Genomic DNA, 22,063 nt, shown 5'->3' on the forward strand with positions numbered 1-22,063 from the left:
TAGCTATCCTTCTCATAGGCAATGCCATTTCTAGCACCATTTCCTCTGCTGGATCATGGAACTCAAGTCCCCGGGCAACCCCAGTTCCACCTAGCACTGGGCACTGTGCTCATCAGATTGTATTTGAAGAAGGTTTCCAAATAATCAGCCTCAATACCTCCGAACAGGAAATTCCCACCAGGATTAAGAGTGGCTGAATTTGTTGAAGGTGATAATGCCTTATAAAAACGGTATAATCTGCACAAACAGTACTTTTTCATAAGACCCCAAAAACTCATCCCTGCCGAGAGAGCAGTCCCATCTCTAAATTCACCCAGCGTTTCATCACAGGGCCCGGCTCTGGCCAGTAGATGGAGACAGACAATAACTACTAGCAAATGCAGTTGTGGTATGTATTTGATATACTCTGTCGTACTATAATTAACTGCTTTCAGAATTTACTTCACAGAACAATCTTGGTTGCATCCTGCTGGCCACAAGAAAAGATTTCCCCAAGTGTCCTGAAGGTATCGCTGAATGTTATCAGGGCTTCATAGGCAGCTTGTGAAATATTTTAAATTATTTCACTGGTGACCAAGATGATGATTGCTGAGAGTTTGGAGTGGTGACTGGAAAGCAGATGTGCTCAGACTTGACCTTAAACACAGGCTTTACTTTAATACCGGTATGAATTTTCAAACATTGCCACGTCTCTGTGCATATTCCACATTTTGGAGATGGAGAACCAGGGGTTTCTTTGGCACAAGTAATGACATATTTATTCATATTCCAGTTCTGCCTAAACCTTTATTTAATTGTTACTGGTACCAAACACAACCCAATATCTAAGTTCTGTAATAATCTGCTCACTTTTTTTACCAGTTTTGGTACAGTTCAAGGAAGCGTAATGGTGGTAAAACAGTCCTTAAACATAAACGAGATTTGCCAGACATATTTCAGCTTCTGCTTCAAATCTTGCCATCTTCATGTGTCACTTGAATTCTTCTTTCATCCATACTGATATTTGTGATCCAACACAACAGCAGGGAATCTACAGTAATTATTTAACATATATGGAGTGCACTAGGCTTTTAAGAAAAAAATTATGTGAAGCCTGGACTTTCTCACAGACTTTTTTTCACTGAAAACTAAGATAATAGTTTTCTATAAAGCTGGAATAAGAAGGAGACACAAGAGTCTGAAAACAATGAATACTGAAGGTAGGAGTTGTAAAATTTTCTCGTATGATGTCAAATTAAATTAAGACTGCACTGAACCAAAATCTGATCTGATATTTGCTGGTATGAAGTCAGAGAAATTAATTGTTTTATGCACAGTTATTCTAAACGGACGACAGCATACCCAAGATCAGAAAATAGGCCAAGTGAAATAAAGAGATTTTTCTTTTCTAGAGAACAGGTCATGAATCTGTGAGCTAGCGGTCATATGCCAGGACCCAGGCAAAGAGCTTAACAGGATTTAGAGAGGGATTAGTCATGCATATGAATAACAAAAAAATCTTTCTCATATATATTAAGGATTAAAAAACTGCTGCTAGACTCTCTGATCCAGGGACGCTCATCATGGGACATCCTAATTTATGCAAAACCTGGATAATTCCACATATAGTGAGGAGCAATGAAGACACTTAAACCTTCAAAGTTATTCTGGTGACTCTGGAGGCTCTGGATTGATTGTTGATTACTGTAACTCCTGTTATTGAGCACCTGAGCTCTGCACCAGTCCAGAAACACACCTCTGAGGCACATGAGCGGTGAGCTGTTACCATCTGACCAAGCTGCTTTTCATTCAATAGAGGTTGTACCTCTGGCTCAGATCTGCCTCAGAAAATCACAGCCATGTTCATAGGACACTGCTTATAGGTTAATGTCCATAGAAGGATAAATCCACAACCTGAGTGGCAGGGGATGTCCTGAAAGAGAGCATCAGGCTTTGCCAATGAGTCAGTGATTAACCGCATGGAGTTAGGGAGAAATAGTTCCTCAAAGCATAATTTTTACATAAATACTATAAGGTAAGATGGTTTGGGTTGGTTTTTCTTTTTGAAACACAGCTTTTTGTGCAAGAGGCAGGCTTGACACAGCCAATTTAGCAAATGTCATGTTTCCATGTGAGAGAGAATAGCTTTGCAATACTGTATTTGTCATTAAAAAAGGCAAAAAGAGAAAAATGGAGCTGTGCCAGTTACCGAAACACGAAGTCTGCACTGTCAATCTCCCGGCCACATCTGCTGTTCTTCAGAATTCCTCCGTTCCCAACCACTGCACATCTCTTAAACTGGGAGCGGTGGTATGGCATGTCCTGTAACAGCACGGCAAGGAAACGGTTAAAGACCCCAAAACATGGGTCCAACAAGTCTGTTTTTTACTTTTTCCTTTTTTGTCTGTGCAGTTACACCTTGCTGCAGAAGCATTAATCATAGGATGATAACACTGATTGTGGGGTGCAATATTCCCTGTACATAAAGTGATGGGATATTTTGCTGTGTAATTAGAGATGGCACGGGCAACAAACCCAAATGGAAAAAAAAGAAATACCCTGTTGTTTTCCCCAGGAGTAACTCCCTTAAGGAGTAATTTTAGACACTTTCTTTCTCCTTTGATTTCCACATGAGGGCACAAACCATAAATCAGTGTAGCCCAGGCACTGTTTTCTGAGCTCCCTGCAAACTGCTCGGTTCCCTGGCTCTGGTGTCCTGCTTTTGGGAAGTCTGCACACAGAGTTCCAGAGCAGACAGTAAAGCCCAAGAAACCTTTCAGACAGCACGTTACAGAAAGTAGCCGAAATTTTAGTCCTTACCAACACTAATTGTACTAATAGTATTAATGATTATTAATTAGCATTCATACTACCAAGACTGCCTTTGGTCAGGCACTTTTTTGGACTTGTGAAGGATGCATCTTCCTGTAATCTTTGGGCAGAATCCTGCCTTCGCACACAGACATGCAGCTGCTGCCGAAGCCAGAGAGAGTGAAAATCACATCTTGAGAACAAACTGGGCTGTTAGGGTGAGAGGGCTGTGACGCAGAACTGAGCCACGCTACACCTTATGAATATGTAGGGTGTGCTTATATAAGCATGAGAGTGCTCGTTTTTGGTACATACATATTTTATCAATAATCTCATGCTGCAAACTACAGAGGGACGCTGGAGTTGCCTGACATTTCTGGGTGATTATTCCCAGGATCTTTCCACAGCATCTATAAGCCATGAGGCAAAAAGGGCATGCAATTACACCTGTCTGAGAAAAGCAGCAGCTGTCTGACAGAAAGGAAATACGGAGCTGTCTGTGCTTTATGCAGTGATTTCTCATCACAAAGTGCCTCAGCAGCCCTGGAAGGGAAATCAGATGCCAGGCGTCCGTGCTTAGCAAAAGGCTATTGCCCCTACAGCACTGCTGCTGTGCTTTTAGCCCTTTATTTCCTACATTTGCCAGACTGCAGCCTGGCTCCTATGCAGAGGGTGGCTTTGGCCACTGTCCAGTGACTCCCAAAGGAATTTTGGCATTTGATAACACCTTCACAGCATCCTGATCATACCTGAACAAACACCACAGCAGCTCTAACACACTCCTAGCAGAGCTCAGGCATTCAGCCTGTTGTGCACTCATCTGCCTAATCAGGCAGGGTTTTGAGGATAATACTCCTGGACTTAGATGTACCCATTCTTTGCATGTTCCCAGATGCCAAAGTGCTTTCCTGGATCCAAGCCCTTCCCCTGCTTCCGCCCCAGCTCCCCATGTGCATGTTTAGATAACAGCACTTCCCTACCTCTCAGCAGTGCTCGGAAAGCCAAAGGATTAGAAGCGGCTGGACCCTGAAGGACAGGTTCAATGGCACAAATCTAAGTACTTAACCTGAATATACATCTGACTTTTCAAAAGGGATCAATTTCAGCTACCCCCTCCAAGTATGCTGCTGTAAATTGAAGGGGTCTGCCTCGGGATAAAAATGCAGCCACATCAGCCCATTCCTGGACATCAGTCACTATGTGCAGAGGGAATTGCCCACTGATCACAACCTTGAATGCCCCTGGAGGTCAAGCATTATTTGCTGGAAAGGTTTTGAATAATCATTGTGATGAATATACTTAAAAATTATGAAGTCTGTTCACAGATCATCTGCAGACAGAAAGAAGTATAAAAATAGTCATTGTGAATATGATTTATAAAATAATCTTGTCAAAAAGAAAAGCAGACCTACCCCCAAATGTTGGATTTATTATATACATTATACTTTATAATTATTAATTTAGTTAATTAAAATATAATATCATAATATTATACTTTAAAAGAGTTCTGATCAGTAAGTATCTCTTTGATTTAGCTTTCTTATTTCATTAGCCACTTTGCTCCTAAGTCAGTGATATTCTGCAGGACATTATGTGTGTGTACATATATATATCTATATAGATATATAGATATATATATGTATGTATCTATATATATTGCAGATGACCACTAGAAAACAGGATAATCATCTAAAATATTGTATCAAAAATAAACATTTTCAAAATCTAGGCAATAAATTTTGTAGAAAAGTCAGATAAGTGCTAAATGCTTGGCTATAAGATAGTGCCTAATGCAGCAAGTACAGTGAAGTTGATCCTGCAAATGGGCAGAGACACCTTTGGAAACATCTTGAAGATTTCTTGGTTGATATGGAAGATGCCACTAGTGTCCACTTCATATTTCAGTTTAGTTCCCAAGGGAGTATTTTTCTGGGTGGTGAACAGAAAGGATGGGGCGTTGCAACACCTTGACAGAGTAGACCTATGAAAGGAAAAAGAGAGAAATAAGATCAAGGAGCTGATGGCACGATACAGGATTTGCAATTGCTGTTACTCCTAACAGGTATTTTTCACCAAAAAGAAATTTTTTAGCCCTAGGATGGGTAAAATGGTGGTTTGCTGGTGAAATTTTCCTTGATCGAGAAAACTTTGGTAAAACAAAAACAAAAGAGAGTAAATGAGACACCTGTACTTGCTTCTTCTAGGCTGGGGAAATACATGTACAAATTCATCCCTGCTCCAGTCCCCAAAGATGAGCTTCTGCCTCCAACATCCTGGCAAAACCACCTTAATGAATTAGTACCTCTCCACTTTAGAGGTCTTCCACATTTTACAAATTATGTACTCGTCACTGGGCAGGAAATGTAGGGGTTAAAGAGTTCCTCTGGGGATGTGGAAATTTGGCAAGGCAGTACTTAAACACAGCTATGCCCAAAGACACTGCCCCACTTTCCAGCCTGCAGTGGAGCAGTAATCAAAGAACACTTTGATTACAGCAAAAACTTTCAAAGGTTTTGCCCTCAGCCTTGCACATGTGTGCATCAGAAAGGTGATGTGGCCCTCACAGATGGGTGCCAGACAAACAGGCCTACAACTCCAAAACCTCAGACAAATGACCGAAATTTTCTTTGTCCCTGGGACAAAATGGAAGAAATTCCAGTGCAAACAAGAACCATATAAAATCCCAAGCATGGGATTCACACTAAGAGAGAAAAAATATTCAACTCTGATGCTTTTACCGTGTTTCATATGAAATGTAAATGGTAAAGCAAATGGGTATTTGCAAATAAGGTTCCCTTTCCTAGCTCCCATCTTTCCCTGAATGTTTTTCTTCTTTTGCTGGTGGCACTGAAAGCCTTGACTTTTGCTCACTCTTATTCCAGAGATGGTTTATTTCTCAGTCAATGCGTTTGATACCTTTAATGAAAATACGTGTCATGGCAAATGTACAAGCATGAAGACAAAGCCAAATGGCTCTCAAATAACCCAGATTAAATGCCTTGCCTCTGGGGTCTGCGGCCTCATATTCTAAGTTGGAAGAATAAGCCAGTCTACTCTATGGGCTTTATAACAAGCACTAGAAAGCAAATACAGAATTATGCAAACATTTCAGTGATGCCCAATTGCTCTCATATACTTGACTCATGAAGGATGGCACAAAATGATGGTCAGATCAAGGCAGCAAATGAGACTGAAAAAGTCAATTAATAATGTCTAACAGCAAAAATAATTACAAGCAGACAGTGGAATTGAATTGTTATAGTTGGGATATGAGAAAAACCTCTTCATTGGCTGAGCCTTAAGGAATTGAAAGAGATGTTTTTCCTAAATGTCCAGGTGGTTCTCTGGAGGCACAGTCCTTTATTGTGAATGATATCTGATGGAAGAAGACTCTCAAGGAAACTATTTTCCTTAGTCTCCAGATACAAACTCTATTGTGATTTTTGCCCTTCCTCCCTCCCTGCTGCTTGAGTACCTGCCATTTAAAATCTGCTGGATTCAGCTCATCTCACATGATGGTCCAGGACTGGCAAAGCTCAAAATCCCATAGCTCAGAGGGTTACACCTTTTAACCTCCTCTAAACAACCTCCAAACTCAGAGACCTTGGTCTACTTTCAAGGAGAGGCAGCAACTTCCTCTCACATTCACACACTGAAGTCTCTGTCCTGTTGGACACAAATGAAGCAGACTATAGACGTTTTTTCTTTTTCATTACAAACACAACTGTTGTTCCTGAAAGCAGCTGACAAAGGTTATATTACATCTGGGTGCCAGTGAGAGTTTCTGAAGCAGTGATCTATCAGTTAGGCAGGTACAGGCAGTAACTGGAGTCTTTAATCTCTTTTTTCTCTCAGTGCACAGGGTGAAGAGGGGTTCTTTGTTTAATGTGCTGGTGTTGGCAGTCTGAGACAGGTTGACAGTCCTCCTGGTGGTCCTTGGATAGTCCTTTCTCATTGCTCCCACCTCTGCTCTGGCCTCCAGACCTTAAAGTGCTCCTTTCCATACCTCAAAGTGCTACTTGCTCTCTGGGCACAATCATTACTGCTCTCACTCCAGCTGCTTTTAAAATAATGAGCTGTAATCCTGAATGACTCCTCTCTTCAAAATGGGCTCTGATAATTGCCTATCAAGTAATTTCCAGGAAAAATATGACCAAAAAAACCATCTAAAAAAACTTAGGTGTGGAGATCACATTGGAAAAACTGTTATGAGTCTGAGACTAACAATGTTATTTTTAAAGATGTCAATGACTAACTCAGCACATGCATTCTCACATTCTCTCATTAACTCCTGACAGCTATTTCCCGGAATCATGCAAGAGAATTTGGGATAAAGCTGGGGGCCTTATTCTAAACAACAGCTCTGAATTGTACCAGTGACTTTCAGATTTTAGTCTACAGCATTTACTCTGAAATAATGTGTTTTCTCAAAACCCACTCAAATATGGCACTGGAATATATCAGTATATAACTTTCAAAAATGTTTTGGCTTCAATCTACCATTGCCTTCACAAGACCAGTTTCAAAAGCTGTGTCTTGAGAAGATCATGGACGACCTTCAGCAGAGAAGTTACATGAAGAAAGACAGAAGACTACAGAAACAAACTGAGAGGTCTCTGAAGACCAGAAAAAATATGTAGATAATCTGTGAGTAATAGCTGAGAAGCCATTAAAAAAAAAAAAAACAAAAAACAAAGAAAGTAATAAATAAGATCTGACAGTACCTAAAACACCCATAAAAAATGCAGTTTGGGTATTTTGTAGGCCAAATTTGCAGTATCACCAGTGATATTACCATTCCAAGCCAGAGAGTTAGGTTGAAGTGTTAGGTGCACCCATTAAATCTCATCTCCATCCTGACTTCTGCCCAAATGATACCTGGAGGTCTTTCCCACACCACATTCCTTGCCTTTCCTGAAAGACTGTTCCACATGCCAGAAAAACATTTCTTTCACTCTTGGTGTTGAGTTTTTTTCAAATAGGGGGGAAAAGTCCACATTTATTCAAAAGGATGGTACTCCAAATGTTGTCATGCTTACTCTTGCTATCCATATGAAATTTTGGTCTCTCTGCAGGAAGCTAAACTCAAACTGAAGTAAATTCTACTCAGTCTCATTAATGTGAGCCATTCTTACTTGAATAAATTGGCTTCTGTGACATTCATCTCCCATTTGCACATCTGTAGGCTCTTCCATCTGTCAAACAATTCAGTTTGTTTCACCCTAAAAGATAAAAAAGAAAGAAAAAAAATTAAAATTCAGGTTATTACAAGGGCTTCATTTCCCAAAACGGCTGCAGATAGAGTACCATGCAAATTGATGGGGCAAATCAGTCAATCTAGACAGTACAAAATTTATCATTTTTATTCCTTTTTCTGCTCAGACATAGCCACTCTAGCATACGCAAGAATTGATGTTTGGGACTGATTTCTTCTCCTTGATAGGCTTTCTCCATATTTTTTCAGGATTAAAAATGCAATATTGAGCAAGAAGCATCTACTCTACCAAAATCTGCTGGGAAGCAAATGGATCTCTATCAGATAGGTTTGAGGGAAAAGATGCACCCAGCAGAAGGGCCCAGGAGAGGGGGTGTTGGAAAAGGGGGTGCATTTGGCCAACTGTGGCTGTATTTTGGTGAGGTTGAGTTTATCTGTGAGATCCTACAGCATAGCACTGTAGGTAAATTCATTTTATGAACAATATATGAGCTCATGTGTAGGGGTAAGAGCCTGTGGTGGTAAGAGGAAATAAAAAGCTCTTTACATAAGGATCTCTCCCTCCTCTGCTAATCAATATACCTGGAGTCACATTTAAAACAAACAAACAAACAAACAAACAAACAAAAAAGCCACTCCTATTTCAACTAGGCTGATACAGGATGACTCATTTTTTGATGCTATCACCAATTCCAAGAACTTCCACGCTGAAGTTCGCACATATTCTTGTGCATTTGGACAACAGAGATAACAAAGGCTTTGCAACTATCTAGAGGTAGGAAGCAACTGCATAATCTGGCTAAGAAATTTGGAGGTCTGTGATTTCTGCTAGATTGATAGGTCTTAATGAGTTCTCTTCAGGCTTGAGGGTTTTTAATGTTTGAACAACGCAAAGACTTTTAAGATAATTATATATTTAAAGTGAGTAGAACTTAGAATTTCCCAAGCTGTGGAAGTCACAGGAAGGAATTAGGTCATATTGTACTTTCTGTAGCCCACAAGAGCACATTACCTTGGAAATCTTCCATTACCATAAGGGCTGACTTGGGAAACATAGCACATTTGAATCAAGAATGTCAGAAGAGACCAGCAAAGATCTTAATGTCAAATAGCATCTACTGTAGAATTAAGGGTAATTCGTATCTAGCTGAGCAGGAGCCAACTACCTTCCTTGGGCCGCTGGGTGAGGTGAAGAAAAGTGAGGAATTCTCTGTGTTGTCTGATAAGTATGCAAAAAAAAAAAAAAAGCAATTCAAAACTCCCCATCTTCAGCAGAACATTGGCAGAAATGTGACATTCTCACCCCTCCTCTTTATTTTTAAGCACTGCAAGTCAGCAAGCCGTGCAAAGTGTGTTACTCGTGCATCCTTCATCCAGTACAGAAGGCAAGGACATAACCTACATTTTTCTGTGCACAAAGTCAGTGAGGGAGACATTCTCAGGTTCATGCAGACCTGGAGCAACAAATTGCATTTTCTGTAGCCCTGGGTGCTTAATGTTGCGCCTATACAGCTGCACTTTGAGCTGACATTCCCAGTGCACTTTGCAGACCTTGTGCATTGCCTGTAATATTACTAAACCACTGGCTTTAGATGTGGTGAGGGATTAGGCATAATCTAAGCACCTAAACTCAGTGAAATGCTGAAAATGAACAGAGGAAACACTAAAATTGCACAGCTGTGCTCAGTCGCACTGGCAAGCTCACTTTGTTCACCCAATTCCTTTGCTGTTGTTTCATATATACATCTCCTTCAACCCACTCCTTTCCTGACATACTTACAGGACCACAAAACACGATTTAGAGATCTTTTGTTGTTTCCCAGAATCACATTTTCTTACCTTTTCAGTGAGGGGTTTTGAGTTGTGAAACTCTCTGCTGTTTGACGAGATCAAAAATAAAAATGGGCTCAGAAAATATCTAAAGAAATTAATAGAGAGGTCTATTTTCCACTCTGATTACTCCAGTCTGGACTCCTTCTACCACTCCACAAGTCCCCATGCCAGTATTTACTATCGGGAAGGGCTGAGCTTTTTGCTTCATTACTGGCCACTGTCAATGAAAGAGCCTTAAGCTAGATGGACACTTGCATGAGTCAGTCTGTCTGTTCTTACTCTTTAATTACTGGAAATATGATATTACAAACACTGTATTTAATTCCCAGCAATAATACTGGGTGTGACCAAAATGCCCCAATGTACAGGAAAAGCTTCCATGTTTTTTAAATGGACTTCAGATGAAATTCAAACACTGCTCGCCCAGGTAAGAGAAGGTCAGGGATCCCTTCTGAGATCCCTGTTGATGTGATCTCTTGAGCCTATCTTTTGACAATGTCATTGCAAGATACCATTCCATCCTGCCTCAGAAGTAACATTTTTAGCAATACTTTTGTTGCTAAATACCTCTACTTTCTACATTTAGTTCATACTTACATAGACAGGACCTTCACCTCAATGATGTCCTGCCTTAATTCCAGGCATTTTGTAGAGTTGTATTCCAATGGCCCTTCATAAAACTCAAAATACCTGAGGAAAGAGAAGAAAAGATACCATAGATAAGGTTTACACTAGAATAATTTTCTTGCACATCAACAGAATTTTACTGAAATTTGTTGTTTATGATTTTTTCCTAACCTGAGGCTGCACTGCCTGGCCCATAGACAGCTTATTCCTTCACAGAAAGCACAGATGTCCTTGCTGATCCTAGAACTGTCACCCATGCCCAGTTTGTCCATTCCTACAGGAGTTCATCTATCTTGAAGCAACAACAAGGACCAGCTACCTTTTCCAGCAGTCAGCACTTGGCAGCTGGAACTGAAAGTCAAGGCAAGAGCACTGATCATTTAAGGAACACTGTTCCCATCTTTTGGGTGCCTGACTGTGCTGGGTTGGAAAAAACAGTACCATAAAAGTGCTAGAGGTTGTGGAGGCTATTCCATAGCTCCTGAGCAACTGAGCTTTTAATTGGGATTTACTCTTTTTGTCTATTTGGAAGAGAATGGAAACAGGGATTATTTTCTGGGGAAAAAAGAAAACTGAGAACAAAAGGATTTGAATGCTCAGACACAGCACAAATAACAGTGATATTCTTCATTAAAATATAGACATAAATATTTATTTTTTTGGCTAATTTCTTCGCTTTAGTCACTGTACTGATGGGGAAGAAAGCCACAGCTACTCATGTTTAGGGAAAAGAGAAAGCCCAGGCTGCCAAGTGAACTCAGTGAGTCTGTACTGAAATGACAAACAAGATATAGGGTTTAAACCAAGCTCTGTATCTGTTTCACTCCTAATCGTTAGAAGTCTATACTAAAATCCAATTCCTAAGACCTGCACATACCCATAAAGCACTTGAGAGGACAATGAAAAACTAAGAGAAGATGACCTGGAGGAATAGGTATTATGAACAAGGCTAGAGCAAGCTATTTTGATGGATTCTGTAAAATCCTGGAATTCATAAGGCTGTAACTCCAAACTATTTTTTGTATCTTCAATAGGAAATATAAAGATAAGATTTGTGGAAAAGCTTAATTTAAGCCATCACTGAAAGTGTTGCATTTTAGGTTTGTGTCATTGCAAAATAATATCAAAATCCGTATTTGACCCCCATGTGACTGAAAAAAGTCCAAGAGCCTCCCAAAGCCATTTGCTTTCAACTGGGAACATGTCTGTCCCATCAAGTGCTGCTTTAGAAAGTGTCCCTTTCACCTCTCCCCGAGGTTTTCACCACCTCAGCTTTGCCAAACCTCAAACCAACCATTTCTGTGATACAGTGAGAGGTTCAAACCTTGAGACTGAGGAAGCCCATGCTTAAAAGGTGGCAGGAGGAGAACAAAAAAATTCCTAATAAAGAAGTCAGAAAAACCCAATAGCTCATCTTTAAAAAATGTGGTTATTTGGAAATGTGTTTGCATAGGCTTCAAGGCAACAAAAATGAATTTTATGAGTTTTGTAAAGAAAATTATGTAGTTAAAGTATTCCATAATCAGTGAGAACTCTGTGAAAAGACTTCCTCAGCCTCCTGAAGGGAGCTCTAACGTAAATCGTTACCTGGGCTCTCACCAAAAGGCTTAGATTCCCCTTCCAGCTGTTCACCGGGACGTTCAGCATTTACTGAGGAGCAGCTGAAAGCCACTGCCCTGGCACACCTCCTGTGTGCTTGTCTTGTTGAGCTGGAGCTGAGCAACATGCGAAAGAGGCTTCAGCTGGATTTGGATTAAAAGCCCACCTGCTTGCACCTGGCCAAAGCTCTGTATGGATGTACTCCAAGTAATTTCCCTAAACTAAACCAAAATTTTTCTTTAGACAACAATTTCTTACTGATCACAGAATTTTCCAGAGCTGAAGGAGCTCCCTTTGGCTGCCAGTACAGACAACATTTTCATCCTCCTGAAATAATCATTTTTCTGGCTGTCTTTTGCAGCATCAATCCTTTTCTTTGTTACTTTGAGTCAGACAATGCCGGTACCCTGGATGTGCATGCTCTACACAGCAACCAGGGGCAGGTAAACACCCCCACACAACACTGAGCACACTGCATACCCCTCCTGCTTCTCAGGGTGTGCAGGAGATAGCAATGTCTATCAGCCTCATCCTCACCTGTCACCTAAAACTTCATTTCAGTACCTCGAATGTGCCTCAGGACAGATAAGCAGAGCAAAAATCTAGATTAACATTTATTTTTATCTTTCCTGTGCACTTCTGGCTGTGTTGCTACATTGGAGAGTGGCAGCTCAGATGTCAAACAGCACATGCTGTCACGTGGGAGCACCACAGCACGGGAAAGCTGGCTTCAGCCTGTGGCACTGGAGTCAAAGACATCATTTTATGAAATGGAGATGAAATTTCCTGTGTCCCAGCCATTCCCTTTGATCACTGCCTGTTTACTCAATCCACAGACCAAAAATAGAAATGAAAAAGGATGTGTTACCAAAGCAGCAGAAGGTTAAGGAGGAAAGGATTGGGTCAAAAATAAACCACTTCTGGATCTGAAAGGAAATCAATCCATGAGGCAACACTGCATTTCTAGGAGAGCTTTTCCATGAGCCTACAGCTGGGGAAAGCACAGGACTGTCCTGCCAGTCTCCAACTCTCACAACAGCTTTAGCTTTCCAGCAGAGCCACTGGGAGCATTGAATTCACCATTTGTGGAAGTGCAGAGGGAGGATCCATGGGATAGGCTGGGTGACACATCACTGATGGGACATGTGCCTCCTGCAGCAAAGGCGGGGGACACCAGTGGCAGTGTCATTCTGCACAGAGAGGGGAGAAGATGCTGCTGGCCGTAGGGTCAGTTTGATTGAAGCTATCTCAGTGATCCCAAGCTATTGAATAAACATCCTTTGGGATGTCCTTCATCAGCCCTGAACCTCACTGGAGCAGACATCCAGCCACTAAAACCTCCTTAGTCAAAATGCTACGGATGCTGCCACATGTCACTTGCAAGTAATAATGGTGCTGCAACAGCATTGAGGATTTCTCAAGACAGTGCCTGGTCAATAGGCTCAGGAAAAAAGGGTTCCTCGCTTTCTCCCAGGAGTGTTCATGCTATTTATTTGCTTCACAGCAATCGCTCCTGCTGCAGACACCACAGGAAATTAGCAGAGTCAGTTCCCTGGATCACCGGACAACCTCTTCCCACAGAAGTGCCTCACGTTGTGCTTTCCTAGAACGCAACTTTTGCACAACACCAGGCTCTAGCACGAGGAGCATGGGTTCCCTCAACCTCCAGAGATGTCCTTCAAACCCACATCCTCCTCTTGCAAGGGTCTGGTCCTGCAGGGAGTGTTTGGAGATCAGGCCCCCACACTTTCCCAGAGGAAGCATCAGTCTCACCCACTCCCTGGTCTCTGAGAGCTCCTTCTGCCTATTAACTCCTACTCTAAAACGTGTAGTTCCCTGTGAACAAAGATACATTTGCCTGTCAGAAAGCTTTATTAGCGCAAATGGAAACTGTCCTCCCCATCAAACTCCTCGGTCTGATCTAAGAGCTAAGAACAAGGGTGTAGTTCATTTTATTTTGATTTATGCTCTTGATTAGTGACAAGTGACAAATCTGACTATACTACTTACTCCTTTTGCAACAGAGAGGGTCTGTGTTTTGGCTTTACAAGAATGACAGTCAAGTTTTATTATCCATAAAACATAGTTGATCTGTCAATGCCATAATGTCCTCTCCCTGCATTTTTCCACTTCCCCTGACAAAAAATAAACAACTTTTATCCCTTTAAAGGTCACAAGTCTACAGGAAAACCAGTACAAGAATTCATGATTCTTTACCTTAGAGAACACAACTGCTAATGGATCACAACAAACAGCTCAGCTGCATGTAGGATTGTGCTTTCCCAGGGCACTGGACACTACACACCACGCACTGCTCTGTGTCCGCTCATGTCAATTGTAGCTTTCAAACGTACAATACTTTTCCAGGATCAGATCCTGCGCCTGAACACCACAAAAGCTGCAAGTGCTCAGAGGGGACTGTTTTTTTACAGCTCACTGCACTGAGTGCCCAGAAATTAGATGCTATTCACTCTGTAATTTTCCATTTTTGACTGACTGCAACTTTCTTCTTTTCTAACCTTCACTTCCCCCATTGCAACCTCACCTCCAGCATAGCTGCCTACTGAGCTCGCTAGTGAGAGACACATTTGGTTTCTCAGTACTTCAGCTAACACTTAGGTCTTTGATCATCTGCAGTTGTGCTGCTCCTGCTTTGATCAGAAGTAAGCTTTTCTTGATCACACTACATGAATTAAAAAGCCCGAGACTTCAATCCTACCTTCAAGTGACGCTTGGGTTGAGACACTGATTTGTCTGATATATTGAACAAAGGCTTTAAAGTATAATTTAGTGCAATGGTCAGGAATCTTTTAAGCAGGACCATTTTCTCAAGCTGCCTTCCCATTCATTGTGCTCGTTCCTGCAGTGCCAGTTCTCGACACTGTTTGCAGTGAGGCTGCAGCACTTGCGTGGCGAGACCGCAGAGCATTGCAGGAAGGATTCCACCTACCCTGCAGGAAAAACAAAGATCTTTCCAAAAATATACGTTATCCAGTGACTAAGAAATAAGAATAAATGAACCAAGCCCTGCAGGCTTCTACTAAATACTTATTAAGAGTGCCGTCCAATTAGCAGTGCCTGCACTCATCAGTATGGGCAGAGCCATGGGCAATCTTGGGTCGAGACTCACCTTCCTTCCTCAGGAATGGTCCAAGTGTGCCAGAGCACTTTCCCCAAAGCACAGGGGACTCTGGCAAGGCCAGCATGGGATCTTCAGGCCCCTGTAGCAAAAATACTGCTGGGGTGGAACCTATCGCAGAGGCCCTGGAAAATTCATCCAGAGTAGAAAACAGTAGGTGTCGACTTCATCACAGCCCACTGTGAGAGACCAAATCCCTCTGGCCTTTGCTTCTGTTAATACTTTTATGTGACAACATCAAAAACCACAAGATTTAGTCAAAAGGTTCAAGGGAGGGATTTTTCTCCCTCAAAAAGAGCATCCTACCACTTCACATGGCCTGTTCTCCCAAGATTACTTTGTCCCATTGGGAAGGGGTGATCCCTGTTTGGCAGGCAAAGAAGCTGACTTAGATGTGGCAAGGGAAGCAGGAATGTTTGATGCTCTGAGACTAATTTAAACTTCATTAGGATTGTGGCACAAAACAATCACATTGCTGCTTGTGCTGTTTCTGCTGTTTGAGGGCCTGAGCTGACTTGTCTGAAACAGGATCGTGCTTGAAAGGCTGAACTGAGAGAGAAAGAGCTGTGAGCTCAACAGAGGAGACTGGAGAAGCAGCAGGCTTCTTTTACACAGCCTGATGAAACTATTTGATTTGATTGTCTCATCCTTGGGGACAATAAATGTTAAAAAAGGCAGTTCACATTCCTCTGATCTACCATGTGCTGATGACAATGTCACTGGTAGTAACTGGTTTAAATCCTGTAGATGCATTAGATGTCTAACTGATCATGAAGTTCTAGTATGTGTCTGTAAGTGGGAACAAAATACACCACCATAAGCTGTGTCATATAAAAAAATTATAAGCCAGAGAAAATGGTCATACATCTCTGTATACATTGTGAAGTAATAGCTCTTCTGAATTAATGCACCCAGTTCTGACATTTCATCTTTGGGGGTTTGAGACACTGGAGAGAGTTACAAAAGGACCTACAGAAATTATCTGGAATCTAAAAATTATGAGAGGCGTGTGAAGCTTAATCTAAACATATGGTGACTGAGTAAGGAGATACTGCACCAGGAAGCAATTACCAGTGTCAGGAAGGTTTTCAATACAGTATAGCAAGGAAAAATAGTATTCAATGCCTGGAAGCTAAAGATAGAAATGGCATCTTTAGTTCAAGACTGGCTTTCTTTCTGGAAGAACCAGTGTAATTAAAATTCAGGATCTGGAATTCTTGTATAGGGACTCAAGTTTTCCAGAAGATTCTTGTAGCTGAGGTTAAAAGCTATTGATTCATGAACCCACTGATCATTCACTCAGGATCTTTTGATATGTTTGGTCTTACAGAGACGTAAGTTTTTCTGGGGTTTGATAATAGATGATGTTAAATATGTCCATCCATGAAGACAAGTACCAAGATATTCTGCCTGTCTTCCAAGTTAAAATTTTTGCTTTCAAAAAACCAAAAGTGGTTCCATGAAACAGCCCTAAATTCCTAAGTTCGATGTTTTACAGAGTGGGAGTGGCTTTTAAATTTCTCTCCTTTAAAGACTGTTCATGAACAGCCCACTGAACCTCCCACGAATAGTGGAAAGTGCACACATCTGTTGTGCCCCAGAGCTGATCCTTTTCTGGATTCCTTTTTTGACCTGGTCCCGTGACTCCACAGACATCTCAACCGTCTGTGCAGTCAAGATGATGGCTGTGACACCCTGAGGATATATTTTTCATCACAACTGTGGAAGTTCCTGGCAAACTGGCACTGGCTGCTCACTGCTATTCTAATTATGATCCCCCATCTCCATGTCTCCACACACAGGTCACTTGGACCTGCTTGGTTCTGCCACTCATCACCACATTAGCAATGTGAATTGAACAAACATCCACTCCTGCCAATGCCACGTTGTTCCCTTCCAACCTGTCCACTGATCTGGGACATGAGCCTCTCCATGTCACAGCTCTATCCAACACAGCTCCGCTGTAGCAGTCGTGGGTGTAGCAGCAGGAGCTCCAGCAGAAACAGCCCTAAACGGCACAGCAAAGTCCAGGCTGCCTCCTGCTTTTCCCTGGAGATAAGCCCACTTTGCAGTCCATCAGCACACCACCTCCTGTGCTTCCCGGGTCCTCTCTTACACAGACTGATGCCCATCTTCATTTGGAGGTTTTCCCCCTGTGCAGTGTGTGAATGATTTATTGGAGACAACATTGAATTCTAGTTTTAGGGACGTGTTGGTGCTTCTTGTCTTTCACTGTATCAAAGCAAGACTGTCTCCTCTCAAGCAGCGGTTGACTATGTTTCAGGAAGCCCTATTTCCCCAATCTCATTTCAAAACTCTCTGATTTTTAATAAGCTGCTGTTTGGGTGTTTTAATCAAGCCCATTCCCATTCACTCTGACTGAAATAATCTGCTGATGTTGTTATCCATATGACCACCCACCCAGAAGGCACAGCAAAACTCATGACAACCCTTATATATCAATGACATCTCAAAACCTACGTTTTAGCTTATCATTGCAAGCAACTGCTTCTCTCTCTTTTTTTTTTTTCCTCTTGTGGTTCTTTAGATTTTAGGATCCTTGTATGAGGAACTCAGCAATGTGACTTAAGGAAAATCCCAAGCCCTTACGTTCACTCTTGTAAAATGTGTATTTGATAAATCCAATTGATTCTACTTTTTATTTTGTAGCCAGTGGGGACAAAGCTTCAGATTTGTCATACTAGAGAATTCAGTGTACAAATTGACAGGCCTTAAAGTATAATCTCCTCTCACCCATCAAAGGTTTCTGTGGTCTCACCACTAAAGCTCTACATTGAATCTTATCTTCAGCTCCAGTAGATTGAAGAGAACACCATAAACCAACTAATATAGCAGATAAGTCATTCTGTCATTAAGGCAGCTTCTTGCCAGTGAAAAATTATTTAAACATGACAACTCACAATCCCAGTAAGTTGCAAAACATGTTAAAAGGAGAGCAGAGGAGTCAGGGCTCTGGGAAGTGGTGGTATGTATCTCATAACCAGTATCAGCTAGAACCATTTACCTGATTCTCCACAAGGATGTGGTAAGGTTTAATAATGCTTAGCACAAAGTAAAATGCAAAAGGTAGTGTAATGGGTGATGCACAAGAATTGAAAACAAGCCAGTGTGTTCAACAACTGGTTGTCAGTGCATCTGAGTGGGTAGCCCTCCTTTGGTTAAAATCGCTATGGTTTTGGAGAGCTCCTGTGTTTCACTTTTACTTCTTGCTAGTATTCACAAATACTTTGCTACCTAGAAGGCCTTTAGCAACCTAATCTGAATCAAAATGAAGACTCTGGTACCAAAAAAGGCCCAGCAAATAGAGATCTGTCAAGTGTCTGCTCACAGCAATATTATATGACATAAAGAGGATCCACACTCTTGGTACACCACATACATGACATATGCTTTTATTTCCATGGACTGCTCCTACAGAGTCTGAAGAACTGTCTTCAGCTCTGTGATGAAAAGCCTGGGTTAGCTGAGTTACCCCAGCATGGCAGAGCTGTCAGAGCAGGGCTCAGAGAGGAAAGTGTGTTTGACTTCAGACCTCAGCCATCAGGGAGCTGGAGCCCCTCTGCTCTGCAGCCAGCCTGGGACAGCTGCGGGTGTTCAGCTGCACAAGAGAAGGCTCCAGGGAGAGCTCAGAGCCCCTGGCAGGGCCTAAAGGGGCTCCAGGAGAGCTGCAGAGGGACTGGGGACAAGGCATGGAGGGACAGGACACAGGGAATGGCTTCCCAGTGCCAGAGGGCAGGGATGGATGGGATATTGGGAAGGAATTGCTGTCTGTGAGGGTGGGCAGGCCCTGGCACAGGGTGCCCAGAGAAGCTGGGGCTGCCCCTGGATCCCTGGCAGTGTCCAAGGCCAGGCTGGACAGGGCTTGGAGCAGCCTGGGATAGTGGAAGGTGTTCCTGCCCATGGCAAGGGGTGGGACTGGGTGAGTTTGAAGGTCCCTTCCAACCCAAACTATTCTGTGCTTCTATATAAGGTGTGAATCAGTGCAGAAATCAGATAACATGATAATCTTCATCTCTTTCTTACTTAATCATTTTCATGCAGTGTTTAATCTTCACTGTTCATTGGTTTTCGTATGGCCACTATTCTCATGAAGTCTGGCTGACTTGCAATTCTAATGCACTCATTCTTTCAGTGTGCTTTTGCTTTGGAAATCCTTCATTTTCACCTAAAAATTCACTCCTACAGGATGAGTTGTCAGTGTCCCTACACCCTGTATTAAGTTATGTAATTAAAAGATAAAGAGTAGTTATAGAATATGTTCAAATTGAAACCACATATGCATGAATAAACGTGTCTCTCTCTATATATAAATGGTACAGGTTAATGGAAATCATATTAATATCTACTTCAATTAATATCTTTAAACACCACACCTTTTACAAGAAGGTGATAGCACAGCAAACTGCAGAGCCACACAGTGAAAGGTATTCACTGTGCTTATGCTGACATATAATTAGTTTTGTGCACTTCAGACATGTCTCTGGAGTCCTGTAAATATATACAAATAAAATCAGTTCTGTGAAATGTAGTCTGCAAGTTTTCCATTCAGGGGAAAGAATTATTCATTAGAGGAAGACTTGTTTTCATTTTATATCAACAGCCTAAAGTTGAGTGTCAGATTAAGACTTTCAGGAGATATCTGGTGACAACACAGTTAGAAAGGTGATCAAAGGTAAATAGTAAACAATTTTGACACAGCTCTGCAGTAGTCACCACAGTTTCATCTCCACTCTTATACAGTACTTTTTTATTTTCCTGTATCCCTGAATTTCATACAGTAGACAAAAGTATAAATATTATCTCTAAACACTTAGGTGTGAAATATGTTTCAGGTAGACTTACCCCTGACTGAAAAGCTTTCAGCTCCACTGTCAGTAACACAGAATCACAGAGTGTCCTGAGTTGGAAGGGACACACAGGGATTATCAAAGTCCAGCTCCTGGCCTTGCACAGACACCCTGACAATCCCACCCTGTCCCTGAGGGCACTGTCCAAATGGTCATGGAGCTCTGGCAGCCTTGGGGCCGTGACCATTCCCTGGGGAGCCTGTTCCAGTGGAGACACGGCCATGTGAGGCTTTGAAATATGCACTTTTTTCATTGACATTATAACATTTTCGAGTTTGTATCTAAACTCTCGTTTTAGCTTGTGCAGTTTGTTTGTGTAAAAACCACTTGCACCTTGAACCTCTTTGTTTTTGAAGAGGCTGAAGAGACTGAGAGCAGCACTGTGGTTCAGCCCCTCATGACTGTGTCTTTTGTATTCAAGGGTTTTGGTTCCCAGTCCTGCAATCAATGATGGTCCAATTGCCTCTGTCAAAGCTGTCTAGAGGAGGAAATCCTCTGTTGGTTATTTTCTCATGCCTTCAAGAAGATGTGTGTCTTTATGTCATGCTGAGTTCTTTTATATGCCAAGTGCCTAAACAGAAGACTTTGTAAATACAGACTATATATGCAGACACTGAAAAGGCACCAAGGGTAGAAAATAGATACACACATACATACACATGAGCCTTTCTTTTCCCTGCTCTAAATGAAAAACTGCACTGTAGGTTGGTTCCTCTTATAGGGAACCTTTACAAGACCAAGCAGCAGAGCAGTGGGCAGCACTCATAAAGGATCACATTACACCAAGAGCCTGAACAGGAACTGCAGCATTGCTGTGACAGGATGATTTCTGGCAGGTTAGACTCTGCAACTTCTTCTTGCCTTTGAAGTGCTATCAGCTCCACAGCTGTAGCAGTGTACAGTTACAAAATGAAGATATTTAAAATAAAATGGGCAATTTACCCAGAGTTTTGTTTATACACAAGTATTAAGTGTAAGATTCTTTCAATTGTTTTTAGGGGTTTTTTTTAATTTTACAGTTCTTTCTAAGATTTCCCTGCTACTTATTGAACTTGATGCTACGCACGACTCAAGATTTTTAACCTCTGTAACTGATGTTTCAGGAAGAGAGCCCAAATATCCACCCTATACCCGTGTCTGGGTTTGTGCAGGTGGCCTGGGGTAACTGTGGAGCTCTTTAGGCACAACTGCTGTCACTTTTCTGAGTCTGGACATGACCCTGCAGACACCTGAGCCCATGCCAAACCAGTAAGTACAAAGAGTGCAGCAGCACATCAGCGTTTCTCATGTTGTCAAATAGTGTAAATAAAGGAAATACTCCAGTCTTATCTTGACAGAACATTTTTCCCCTGCTAGGCCCTGAAAAGAATTCAAGTTAAACTATGTTTTAGTGGAGTACATGTTTTGTTATAAAGACCAGATACCCCAGTGTGCTCTGTGTGCACCAATACTGTCATGTTGGGGCATTTTCTGCCAGAGTCCCATATTCCCATACTGCCACACCTTGACACATAACATTGGTAGGGAAATAGGAGAGGCCAGGACATAGAAGCTACCCTCTTGCAGACTGCATGTACGTTTATGGCATATTCCAAAATGTTCCAAAGGCTTCCAAGGGGGAAAACAGCACAGTGCTTGGGCATCCCTGACATCTTGTGTGCCATGGGGAGCAGTGCCAAGCAGCCAAAGCACACTGCAAATGTCATTTTTCATACAGCCTGTGCTCACATCTGTGGTTCGTACAAGGAGAGAGAGATCTCTACAGTCATTCCCTCGGGTGTTGGTACCTGGTGCCTGTGTCACTGCCACTCTTCACTGCTCCGTCATCCGTGAAATTAAAGGTGCCGGTCCAATTTGCCAATTCCTCTCCATTCTGCCAGCTAAACTGCAGCCCTCTAGCAAGAAAATGAGGCAGTTGATATTTGATATCATTCATTAAGTTAAGACTATCAGCATGAGTTTTCATGTCCTATTTCTTAACATACAAATGTG

At 41.9% G+C, this 22,063-nt stretch overlaps 1 protein-coding gene across 7 annotated transcripts in view; it reads right to left on the reverse strand.

Annotated features, from left to right (window-relative positions):
• ST8SIA5 (ST8 alpha-N-acetyl-neuraminide alpha-2,8-sialyltransferase 5) overlaps window positions 1–22,063 on the reverse strand; it is a 68,728-nt gene that overhangs the window by 9,080 nt on the left and 37,585 nt on the right. For 5 of the 7 annotated variants that reach the window (XM_032095979.1, XM_032095974.1, XM_032095976.1 and 2 more), the window contains 5 exons: window positions 21,859–21,966; window positions 10,436–10,528; window positions 7,926–8,012; window positions 4,627–4,771; window positions 2,189–2,301 (listed from right to left, as the gene is read on the reverse strand). In XM_032095979.1, the coding sequence (XP_031951870.1) occupies window positions 2,189–2,301; window positions 4,627–4,771; window positions 7,926–8,012; window positions 10,436–10,528; window positions 21,859–21,966 (546 nt within the window). The remainder of the gene's footprint in view (window positions 1–2,188; window positions 2,302–4,626; window positions 4,772–7,925; window positions 8,013–10,435; window positions 10,529–21,858; window positions 21,967–22,063) is intronic. The other 2 variants (XM_032095980.1, XM_032095978.1) reach the window with 1 other exon arrangement.

Source organism: Corvus moneduloides, chromosome Z, assembly GCF_009650955.1.
Source record: "Corvus moneduloides isolate bCorMon1 chromosome Z, bCorMon1.pri, whole genome shotgun sequence".
Taxonomy (NCBI): Eukaryota; Metazoa; Chordata; class Aves; order Passeriformes; family Corvidae; genus Corvus; species Corvus moneduloides.